General features: G+C 41.5%; 1 protein-coding gene across 1 annotated transcript; it reads left to right on the forward strand.

Annotated features, from left to right (window-relative positions):
- Nucleotides 1-605: 605 nt before the first annotated feature.
- On the forward strand, nt 606-4,089 carry LOC131195139 (adenosine receptor A1-like). The gene has a single exon (XM_058176806.1). It carries the CDS (start codon nt 2,077-2,079, stop codon nt 3,157-3,159), a length of 1,083 nt encoding a protein of 360 aa, XP_058032789.1. The 5' UTR covers nt 606-2,076; the 3' UTR covers nt 3,160-4,089.
- The last annotated feature ends 8,327 nt before the right edge of the window (nt 4,090-12,416 follow it).

Genomic DNA, 12,416 nt, shown 5'->3' on the forward strand with positions numbered 1-12,416 from the left:
ACCCTAGAAGTCTTTTGTGCTTCTAAACGAAATTAGCAACATCTCCTGTAGTTAATTGCTCCTCCTAATTCTGTTGAAGTGAAGAAGCTTCTTGGATGAGAAGCAAAACGTCTTCAAGCAAAAACAAAAGGAGTCCAGGTGGCTAAAAAGCCTGGCTAGGTGGCTCAGTGATTAAGACGCTGAGCTTGACGATCAGAAAGGTCGGCAGTTCGGCGGTTCGAATCCCTAGTATAGGTCTCATGCGTGAGCAGGGGGTTGGACTAGATAACCTCCAGGGTCCCTTCCAGTTCTGTTACTGTTATTATTATTAAGCACCTCTGAGAATCTCCATAAACGTCTCCTGTTCGATGCTGAGGGCATAGGATACGGCTTCCCGAGGTGACGAGGGACCACGCCCGAAGCTGAGGGTCTCAAGGGGGCTCTTTGTCCACAAACCCCAGAAGGCCAAGGAAGAGGCGGCGAGGATTGATGGTCTTCCCGCCTCCAGGCTCCTTCGGGCGTCCAGCGCGATGTAAAGGTGCCGCCTCTGGGCAAGACGCAGAAGCCGCGGGGGCGGGCAGCCCCGAACAATCACGAGCGGGCTGGGCAGGTTTTACGGAGCGAAAACCTAGACGGTGGTTGCCCTTCGGTTGGGCGGAGGGGTTCGGTTCCTCGACTCTGGAGACAGGAGCGCCTGAGCGGACCCCACCTGCCCGCCTTCTCAGCAGGCCAGCCAGGCGATGCTACCTGCCTGGGTAAGCAGCAGCAGTAGCAGCAGCACCTGTTGCCAGCAGCTCTTTCAGCAAATCGCTGGAAGGCAGCGCAGAGAGCGACCCGAGAAGAGAATGGACGGAGGCGGCGGCGGCGGCGGCGGAGCTCTTCTGAAGAGCGGGTTCTGACTTTTAAAGCAAAAGGCCGGGAGGGGGGCGCTGCGCAGGAACTGCTGGCTGGCCGGAGTTTGTGTTTAAGCTGCGAGTAAGAGCCGGACGCTCTTGGAGCTGCAGGAGGGGCCTCGGGGTTCAGCCGAGCTCCCTTCGGGGCTGGCCGAGGAACTTGGCGAAGATCGTTGCGGAGACCAGCAATGCCGAGAAAAAGGCAGAATGTGTCTCTGGCTACTGGTTTGCCCAGCTGATATCGGACTTCATCCCTGGGCGAGGGTTACTTGGCGCTGCCGGAAGATGCCGAGCACACATTGTCCCCGTTTGAAGTGTTCCAGGGTGCGTCTTTCAAAGCCATCTTAGGTCTTGGAGTGGGTGTGGGGGCTGATGGACGGCATAAACAGGCTTTGGTCCGGGTGGGAGCATTCGCCTTGGAAGATCCTCCTCCACGTGCGGAGTAAAGGGTTAAGATGCACTCTTTGGTGGGCCTCCTTATAGGAAGCCCTTCTGCAATTACTACAGGGAGGTAGCTCTAAAGTGGGTTAGAAGCAAAGGGGCAACTGGATAATCACCATAGACTCTGTGGAATGCAGGATCATCAACCCTGAAGTTCTAACCTGAAAGGCTGCTGTCCAGGTTACTTGGTCCCAGTCGTTCCCCCCCACCCCAAAAGAAAGAAGGGAGGAGCCTGGCTATTCCATTGTATTCAGGAGCAAATAGCATCAAAATGCTTCAGGAATATTCATCAACATTTATAGGAGTATATCAGTTCACGATATGTTATCAGAGAGGGGGAGAGAAAATGCAGGGCTAACAGGATGTTCTTGTGGCGGATCAAACACAGTGACTGAAAAGGTTGACTTACTCTTCGAATATTGACGCAAGCCACAGATCAGATTCCTCCCTTGAGCTGTTGCTTCTCTGACTTTTGTTTCCCCTTTTGACATATGGAGAAGACTTCTTGTTTCAGAGCCCTTCCTGTTTGAATTTTGCTCAGGTGCTTCATGTACTTACAGACTACGCGACCGAACCAGCTGCTCTGAGCTTCAATGACTGAACTGTTTATTGGCATGGACTTCCCTATGAACTGGTCGTTTCTGAGCCAAGCGTCCTGGAAAACTGCTAGCGTGTGTAGAGCCTCTTCAATGGCGCTTTGAAAGTGGAGCTCCCTAGCTGGCTTCTGTCTGTTTTGCCCTGTGAAGGGAAGAGAGCCTGATCGATGTTGGGAAACAGCAGCAGCAACAGGAATGCCAATAGTACAGACTGCAGACTGGCCTTTGCTGGAGTGGTCTGCCAGCTGCTCTTCATGCTCCTCCTGATCATTGCCATCACTCTTGGAAACTTGGTGAGTCTCCTGGTTTTCTTCTGTGTAAGGCAATTCCGGACACCCCAAAGTTACCTAAAAGCCTCTTTGGCACTTGCTGATTTGGCTGTGGGGCTCATTGTAGTACCTTACTCAGTTTATCAGGAGACGAACACGTTGGCCTACGGGATGGAGCAAGAAGAGAGTCCAGCTGGCTGGTCGGTCTGTTTGATCACTGGCCCTATCTTTGCCGGGTGCACTTTCGTCTCAATCAGCACCATATTTCTGCTTTCGGTGGAGAGGACCATCACTGTGCTGAAGCCCTTGCACAGGAAAGCTGTGATTACCAAGCGCAGGGTCACTTGGCTCATTCTTGGATCCTGGATACTGAGTTTCTCCTTGGCTGTGATACCTCTGCTCTCGGTTCCCAATATCACCTTTGAGTACAATTCCTGCAGTAAGATGTGCAACTATGGCTTTCCTCCGGACAAGTTGCCAGAGTCCAACTGGAACGTCATGCTCCTGTACCCAGTATTTGACTTCACTCTCTTAGGTGGCACTTTTGTTGTCAACATCATCACCTTTGCCACTCTCCGGCAGTACCACAAAATGAGGAAGCAACTGAGGGAAGAGCCACAGGGAACCCACTGGCTCTCTTACTCAGATGTCATTGCTGCCAGGACCATTGGCATCCTGACCTTTGCATTCTCCGTGTCTTTCATTCCCATTGCTGTATTTGTTGTGGGCACAGTGGTAGGATATGAATGGTGCCAATTCTCCTTCTATGCTTTCTGGATCCTTGCTTCCAACAGCTGTTGGAATGTGGCTATCTACAGTGTTTGGGACCCCAAATTCCGGCAAGGGATGCGGGAAATGTTCTGCAAGCAAATGCTAAAAGCCGATTCCCAGCAGCATTCCAGTCACTCACTGGAGGGGCACCGTTCTGCCCCTGCTTGTGTGGTTGTCCTCAAGGAGATGCTGCGTCCAGAGTCCAACTAGTGGCAGAATTTTCCTCTTCATCTATTGCAGCTTAATGGAATGCCTCCCCCCACCCTCTAAAGTATGTACTTTCTTAGTGCCAGATTTTTCTTTCCATTCATTGGATTGGAGCCTCTTGACCTTTGTATAGCAAATGTAGAACGAATTTATGAGGATGCATTTCAGAGTGTTGGAAGCACATTGCACTTTTAAAAACTGCTGCTAGATAAATACCTTAATACAGAGCAGCTATTTATTAGTGATTCCTGATCTATATAAAAATATCCCAGTTTTGATTTATAGGAAGGAAATGAAGAAGAAGAAAAAGAGAGAGAGAGAGAGAAAGAAAAAGAAGAAACCTTCAAATACATCACATAACGAATGTGTGAATCTCTAGGCATGATGAGGGCTAAAATAATATGTTCTGTGTTCTATCTTGCAAAACTAATCCTATGTAATGTATTATATTGTACAGTTGAAAAGCAATGACCTTTTAATTATTGTCAATCTCAAATATTGTTATAATACTCAGTATATATTCTACAGCATTTATTCAGAAATGTATTTGCACAAAAATTGCCTTTTTAAAAATGGTAAAATGGAACTTTTGTTGACATTGATTTTTTGCATATTTATTTATATTCTGGTTTGGTTTGGTAGAACCAAACTTCTGGTTCTACACTCACAAATCACAAGTTTTGCAAGAAACATGATATTAGACTGCAGCAATATAGAAAAAGATGGTTCCGTTTTCCCAACTCAAGTCCAAGAAGTTCATTCAAAAGGATTCAGAATGCAGCATGTTTGTAATCAGTGTTTGGTTGTACGAGATCGTTGATAGTGAAAGAATGGAAAAATGTAAAATCACAATGAGAAATAGGATGGGTAACATATCTTCCATTTGAAATCAGAAACGATTCCCATGCTCTTATTATTACTTTTCCTGTTATGATTGGCTTAAAATAACTCCATTTACTGTATCTGGTTGCATTGATAACAAACATTGTGCATGTGTTCTGTGAAGGTAAATATCCTTGATCAAATATTGCCACCGAAATAATAATCTGTTAAAAGGCACACAAAGTTTATTTGTAACAGTTGTCAATACTAAAACCTTTTCACAGGAAACACCTTTTACGTAAAAGCTTTGCACTGATTGTGTGGGAAGTAAATGGACAAACACAGCCTGTTATACTTTGAGGTTCAAGGTTTCTTCAGAATTGGAAGCAGCATGACTTGTGTTGAGTTACTCAACCATCCTTTCAGTGTATACACTTATACACAGTTTTTCCATAACACACACACACATACTGTGTGTGTATATATATATGCACACACATATATACATATTACACATACACACAGAGGACTGCCAAATATTTCATAACTCCTTAAATTTTCTAATTTAGAAAAGAAAAGAATAACAGAAATAGATTACTAAACCTGACTTCTTCAGCCATAGGGGGGAAAAAAACAACTTAGACTGCATTCTTACCCAAGTTCTTGGATGCCATGATGTCCATTGATTCATGGAGTACAAAATCATGTTTGGAAAACAAATGGCTAATGCTCTTTGATACAGGCAAATCATTATATGGTTCTCCTTTGCTGAGTTTCAGGCATGGCATTCAGTTTTATATTTCTAAGATACACCATGTCTGAGGAGAGATAAAATAATTTTATGAAGTCACTCATTCCACGCAATCAGAAAATTGCACAAATGATTTTTATTGCAAACTTGAGGAACCGGTTTCTCTGGAACTCAGGTTAGTATCTGAACAAAATGCAGAGAATGCACCAAAAAACAGAGTGTGGGTGACTGTTCAAATTATAAGGATGTCTTCTTGCAGTTTAACAACTAGCATAAATTTAATGGAGTCAAAATCTTTTTAAGTGGACTCATGTCACAAGTCAAGGGACTCATAATCTTGAGAAAGGAGTTTACATGCACCATGGGTCTGAGTGGGGAAAGAAAGCCAGCCCATAAGTTAGGGCAACAGCAATCAATACACTTGCATTGCACATTGCCAGTGTTGGAGAAGGAGTCGATATCAGTTCAAATGGCTTTTGCATAAGCAGTGAAGAATACAATAGCTGTCTCTTACTTTTACTTGGGTCCAGGAAATTAAAGAAAAATAAAATGTAGGAGTTAGAGGCATTGATAGTGATTTAAAGAAGCTGGTGTCATTAAAAAAATAAACTTCATGGTGCCCAAATATTTTTTACAACTGACTAATATCTTATTCCCACTGGAAAATGAAATTCTTCCTTGTTGGAGCAGGATTTGTTAGGAAAATGCCTCTCTCTGTTCTGAACAAAATGTTCATTAACTACAGGAGACATGATTGATGCCTGTGTAAACTTTTCTTGAGATCATCTAAAAATGTGAACTACACAATACTCCAAGGATACTTTTTTCCATTGTTCAGTCAGATTAAGTTAGATAATTTTTCCCTAGCCTCTTATAATTTAAATAGAGAATAGACTGATATATGAAGCTGCATTTGAACTTTTGAGTGTAAATGTTTCATTTATTTTTGCATCCTACAAAAGTGTTTTGTACCTAGGTATAGAAAACATGTGAATGTGCTTGATCAAAAACTCCACTGGAATAGTAAATATTGACTTGTATAATATAACATTTATATCCCATTATTTCTCTGGTAACTCAGTGGGTGTCATGGGAGTTTCTCTTCATTTTATTCCTGAGAGGTAGGTTGAGCTATGTGTTAATGACTGGCTTATTCTCATCCAGTTAGCACTATCTCTGTGTAAGTTTCAACCAAAATTTCCTTAATTGCTATTTCCATTTCCCTTACATATTGCAAATTCTTGAATTCTTTCAGTAACCTTTGCAATATGTACAGATTACCCTTGAAAATCTTGTAATTAAATTAATCTGATACACAGTATTTCATTGAATGTGAAATAATAGCACAAGGCCTTTTTATTTGCACATGTCCTGGAACAACCCACCCATCCTAGTGCCAACTGGCTGCAGTTAAACTAAAATTGTGGAATGCCTATAGTTAAGGATTTCTGAGATTTAACTTCCCAATAAACTGAAGCCTACCAGGTTAGGAAAGACCAGGAAATAATAGGCATTTTTCTGCCTTCTGATTTTAGAACATTTTGATCTGAGAGTTGGATTAACAAAGAACATGCATTAGCAGATGACACAGGCTTGGATGATTTTGGAAGTGAAGCAAAGTCAGCTTTGGTTAGTATTGGAAGGATGACCAACTGGGAATACCAGGGCTATTGACTAGATTGGGGAAGGGAGGCCCTTTGAGTCATTTTCCCCCACTCCTGACAACTGACTAGACTGGTCCTTGCAGTTTTCCTGACAAGGTTTTACAGAAGTTTGCCATTGTCGCCTTCCTAGGTCTGAGAGAAATTAACTGGTCTGAAGTCATCTAGCTCGCTTTTGTGCCTAAGATAGAACTAGAACTCAATAGTCCCCTGGTTTTAGCATGATGCCTTAACCACTACACCAAATTGGCTCTCTGTTGACTAGACTGGGAAGTTGAAAAACATCATTCTGGAAAAAGACAATAGCAAAGTCTGCTGTATTGTTTGTAAAGACAAAGACAAAGAAAAGAAAAGAAAAGAAAAAAGAAAAGAAAAGAAAAGAGGAGCTCTTTTATTAAAGGTGATGGGACACTTCTGTCTAGCTACTCAGATTAAATCTAGGGACAAGTTGCCTTGTACAAGCTTAGAGTGACAAATGATGGTGGCATGGATAAAACCAAAATTTTCCATGTTAGAAATGCATACAGAACAAGAGTCATTCCCTTTGCAGTTTCAATCTTGTCGCAGTAGCAGCTTCATATGAACAATGGGTACAAAAATAGTAGTTACTAGTGTAGGAATTTAGCACCCACCCCCCTCCTAGAAGAATGAAATATTCTAGGAAATATTTTAAAAAGCAGAATATTATACCTTCCTGGATGAGAAATGGAGAAACATATTTTAAAGACAAAGGAGCTCCCTGCAACTTCCTGACTCCCCCCCACCTTTGTCAATGGGCCATTAAAAGCCTCAGCTAAGCTCACTCATTCTCCCCACCTTTGTCAATGGGCAATTAAGGCTTCAACCAAGCTCACTCAATCCCCCCATGATTTGCAACACAATACAACTGAAACTCACCACATGGCAAGGCTCAAGCAAGCTTGAGAGACAGCCAGCAAGGCTAGCTAAGACCCCCACCCCCTGGGAGTCTGACAACCAATCAGGATACTCTTCCTGTGCCCCAGAAAGGTCAAAGCTCAGAAAAATCATAAAACCAGGGAGCACACAGGATCTCGGCCCTTTTCTGTTCAGGATCTCAAGCCATGTGATCCTGACCACCATTAAACCATCTTTCCAAGCAGCCTCCATGTTTCCAGTGTCTTTGTCCCCACTTGGAACTGAACCCAGATGGATATTTCTTCCAACAATTGGCACCCAGATGGGACTCTGTTAACCTAACCAATGGACCTGGCCCAGGTAAGCCTCCCTTGCTAGCAACAGACCCATTGAGTCTGTGGGTAAGTTTTCCTGGACCTTGGCCATTTGGAACTAGGTTTTAAAGGGGTTTTGAGTGTTGAGCTCAAAGACTGCTTGGAAAGAAGGTGAGTACCTCTAAATTTTAATTTTTTAAGAATGAGCAGCCTGTAATTTAAAGGAAAACCATGGCTGTGAAAATTTTGGGATGTGTGCTTGCTTGACCTGACTGGAAGCTCTCAGAAAGTGATATCTAACAGCTGAAATTAATTGGCATAGAAAATTGGATACTGTAAAATTCTTACCAGAACTTTTCCCCTGGCTGCTAGACCTTCATGGTTGAAAGCTTTTGGGAGCCACTGAAGGAATCTTTTTTTCTGTTGTCTCTATCAATGGCTTCCTTTGCATCAGGAAAATTAAAAGCACCCACTGATTTGATCAATTTTAATTTTTGCCAAGAGCATGTTTCAAAACTCACGTTTTGAAAAAAAAAAAAAAGTAGGGATTGTAGGAATTTAGCACCCACCCCCCTCCTAGAAGAATGAAATATTCTAGGAAATATTTTAAAAAGCAGAATATTATACCTTCCTGGATGAGAAATGGAGAAACATATTTTAAAGACAAAGGAGCTCCTGCAACTTCCTGACTCCCCCACCTTTGTCAATGGGCCATTAAAAGCCTCAGCTAAGCTCACTCATTCTCCCACCTTTGTCAATGGGCAATTAAGGCTTCAACCAAGCTCACTCAATCCCCCCATGATTTGCAACACAATACAACTGAAACTCACCACATGGCAAGGCTCAAGCAAGCTTGAGAGACAGCCAGCAAGGCTAGCTAAGACCCCCACCCCCTGGGAGTCTGACAACCAATCAGGATACTCTTCCTGTGCCCCAGAAAGGTCAAAGCTCAGAAAAATCATAAAACCAGGGAGCACACAGGATCTCGGCCCTTTTCTGTTCAGGATCTCAAGCCATGTGATCCTGACCACCATTAAACCATCTTTCCAAGCAGCCTCCATGTTTCCAGTGTCTTTGTCCCCACTTGGAACTGAACCCAGATGGATATTTCTTCCAACACTAGTATGTGTGAGTAGGGGGCTCAGAATTTTGAAAACTAGGCTGAATTCCCTCAACTACTATTTTACTCCTTGTGATGAGTAATAATAGACCAAGTCCTTAGTTATGGTATATCCAAACAAGGGAAGTATGAAATTTTGGGTATTTTTCAAAGGAGTGATACAAAATAATAACCGCAAAAGAACATGAAAACTGGGCTGAAGACCAAACCAGGCCTATTGCTGTACTGTCTTGAAAAATGAGGACTATTCCTAAGGTCACATAATTTGCCCAAAAGGTCCCCAACAATTATGCTATATACTTAAAATGCTGTCTGTAGCTGTTGACTGCTGTAAAAGGCAGTTAATGGCATTAGAAGCCCACAGGGAAAAAACACAATGAGAAAATAGAAAACTGCAAAGCTGTAGACTGAATTTTGTGAAAAAATACACAGCAGAGAGTTGTTTTTCTTAAGAAACATGTTGAGTAAATTATCTATTCAAGACCGGTTACTTGAAAGAACGTTTTGTGTTGTTAATATTATAGGTCAAATTGTTGTCTACCTTATATCCTGGATAAGAAGTTTGACTAAAACTTAGTAGAAACCAAACCTTGTGTGATACATTTTCCAGATGTGGGATTTTTTCACAGGAGACTCATATTCTGATAGCAGATAGTCCAACAGGCTGGTTAGACTTTTGCTTGCAGAAAGAAGTTGATTTATTCATCTTCCTGTCTATTTTAGGTACCTCCATAGCATCAAAAACTTGGAAGTGGTCAAGATTTGTTTAGGATCTGGCCAAACAGAGAAGTAGCCCCATGCCAATGTTTATGTGAAAGCAACTCCATGCCCTGTTACAAGTTATTCAATGATTCTATAACCAGAAAGGCTTCTTGACCAGATCCCATACAGCAAGAAGGCTCCTTTAAGTAATTAGACAAGACTTCTGAAACAGAAAGCTCCTAAGTCCTGTATGTAAGGATTTGGGCATTAAAGCATTCCTTTCTCAAGAATGATTGTAACCACTGAAGCTGGAAGCAAAATGTTTGCAAAATGGCAAACAAAGGGCTGTTCCTTCAGAGAAAGTGTGATCCCATTCAGACCAAACTTTCTTCTAAGTTATTCAACCTATTGATTGAATTGATCAGTGATGTTTTTGATACCTTAGAGGTCTATTTAACTTCAAACTTTAGAACAGTTCCCCCCCCCCAAACCTAGCCACTTTAAGATATGTGGTCCAGAGGTGGGTTTCAGCAGGTTCTGACCAGTTCTGGAGAACCAGTAGTGGAAATTTTGATTAGTTCAGAGAACTGGTAAATACCACCTCTGACTGGCCCCACCCTCATCTATTCTTTGCCTTCCGAGTCCCAGCTTATTGGGAGGAAATGGGGATTTTGCAGTAACCTTCCCCTGGATTGGGAAGGGAATGAGGATTTTGCAGTAACCTTCCCCTGGAGTGTAATGGGAATGGAGATTTTACAGTATCCTTCCTCTGCCACGCCCACCAAGCCACGCCCATAGAACCGGTAGTAAAAAAATTTGAAACCCACTATTGATGTGGTCCCATGCTGGCTGGGAAAGTCTGGGAGTTTAAGTCCACACATCTTAAAGTGGCCAAGTTTGAAAAACACTGCTTTAGAGAAAATTACTTTTCTGCCTTTAGAGATTTAGTTGTACGACTTTCCTAGAGAAATCTGCCTGAGGAAATCTTTAATCTGGTATATGTCTAACACTAGGCAATTACTGTTTTACATTTTTATCAGATTTTTAACCTCACCTTTTCCATTACCTGCAACTTACACATTCAACTGCAATAAACAGCAGGCATATACAGGGCAATAGACAACCGAAAGGAGCCAACCACATTGCAAATTATGAAAATGTTATTGTACTTAGGAATGTTCAAAGGTCATGTGTTAAATGAATATGGAAATGTTTAGAAGAAAATGGAGACAACTTTGAATATTTAATCTCACATATAATATTAAATTTCAAATTCTATTTATTTATTGTGTTGATCACCTGTCATAATAAATAAGATAACACCTGCACACAAAAGCGGCCAAACTTTAATAAATTTGTTAAAATATACAAAAATAAGTAAAAACATTAAAACAGTGCTATTATAATACATAATATATTAGAAAAACTTAAATCTTTTGATAACATGTTCTCTCTGTTTAGCAACAGCCTATGCAAAGCTCACTAATTTAACATAACATAACAACAGAGTTGGAAGGGACCTTGGAGGCCTTCTAGTCCAACCCCCTGCCCAGGCAGGAAACCCTACACCATCTCAGTCAGATGGTTATCCAACATTTTCTTAAAAATTTCCAGTGTTGGAGCATTCACAACTTCTGAAGGCAAGTCGTTCCACTTATTAATTATTCTAACTGTCAGGAAATTTATCCTTAGTTCTAAGTTGCTTCTTTCTTTCCAAGAACCTCTTTCTTTCCAAGAACCTCTTCAAGATCTCTCCACTATTAATGAGTCTGACCACACACATATTGCACCCAAATTCAAACAATCCAGTTGACTTTGACTGTTTTAGAGCTAGATAGTGTTGGACCTTGGATGGGACATCACCAGGAAATCCTAGGATTGTAGGCTAGAGGCTAGAGTAGAAAGCAACAACAACAATAATAACAAAAATCCCAGAAAGAAACATCATATCTTTTCTGACAAACACAAATAATCAATATACAGAACAATCAAGATGTTTTGAATTAAGAAAGGTGTTTTTTTTTACACATTTGGTTAAGAACTGAAATGGGTAAATATTGTGCAGGAATGATCCTGGGAAATAGGAGGAAGTGTTATAAGCTAGACAATAGTCTGATAAGTGAAAATTGAGGAGGGGGTGAAAATATCTCAGAAGAGACCCTCACTGGTTTGGGGGAGAGTAAAAACAAGGTGCAGCAGGGATAATTTCAGAGTTGTGCAAATTGTGCAAATACATCCTTTCAATAAATGTAGAACTAGTAATCATAGCTGTGCTTCTTGTCTGGACTATTTTGCAGGGCTAACAGAACAGGTAAAAACCTCATGTCACTGATATATTATCTGAATTTTATATTTTTGTGCAACTTCACTAAGATATGTGCAACACCATTGAGTCATAGGCATTTGCAGCATGGACTGAGACATCAAATGGATGCTTAGTTATTGTTCGGGTCTATGGAGTCGAATAATTTCTTAATAAAATGGATTTTCTTTTTATTTGCATTTATATCCCGCCCTTCTCCAAAGGCTCAGGGCAGCTTACACTATGTTAGCAATAGTCTTCATCCTATTTGTATATTTATATACAAAGTCAACTTATTGCCCCCAACAATCTGGGTCCTCATTTTACCAACCTTATAAAGGATGGAAGGCTGAGTCAACCTTGGGCTTGGTGGGACTAGAACCTGCAGTAATTGCAAGCAGCTGCTGTTAATAACAGACTGCATTAGCAGTCTGAGCCACAGAGGCCCAGTAGAGTGCTTTAAGTAGAGTGCTTTAAGATGGAAAAACATCCCCATTCACACTAGAAAACAATCAAGGCTGAGAGACCTTACTTATAAGGCAAGATGGGGGACTAGCTAAAAGATTATTCAAAATGTTAAATGACTCAGTAATTATGTTTGGCCTGAGACTTTTTCCTCTCTCACTGAAAAAATCCTCTAATGTCTTTGATTAACCATCTCCTCAAAATCAGTTATATAAGTAGGCATTCAAAAGGCATCACAGATGCTTTG

Source organism: Ahaetulla prasina, chromosome 3, assembly GCF_028640845.1.
Source record: "Ahaetulla prasina isolate Xishuangbanna chromosome 3, ASM2864084v1, whole genome shotgun sequence".
Lineage (NCBI taxonomy): Eukaryota > Metazoa > Chordata > Lepidosauria > Squamata > Colubridae > Ahaetulla > Ahaetulla prasina.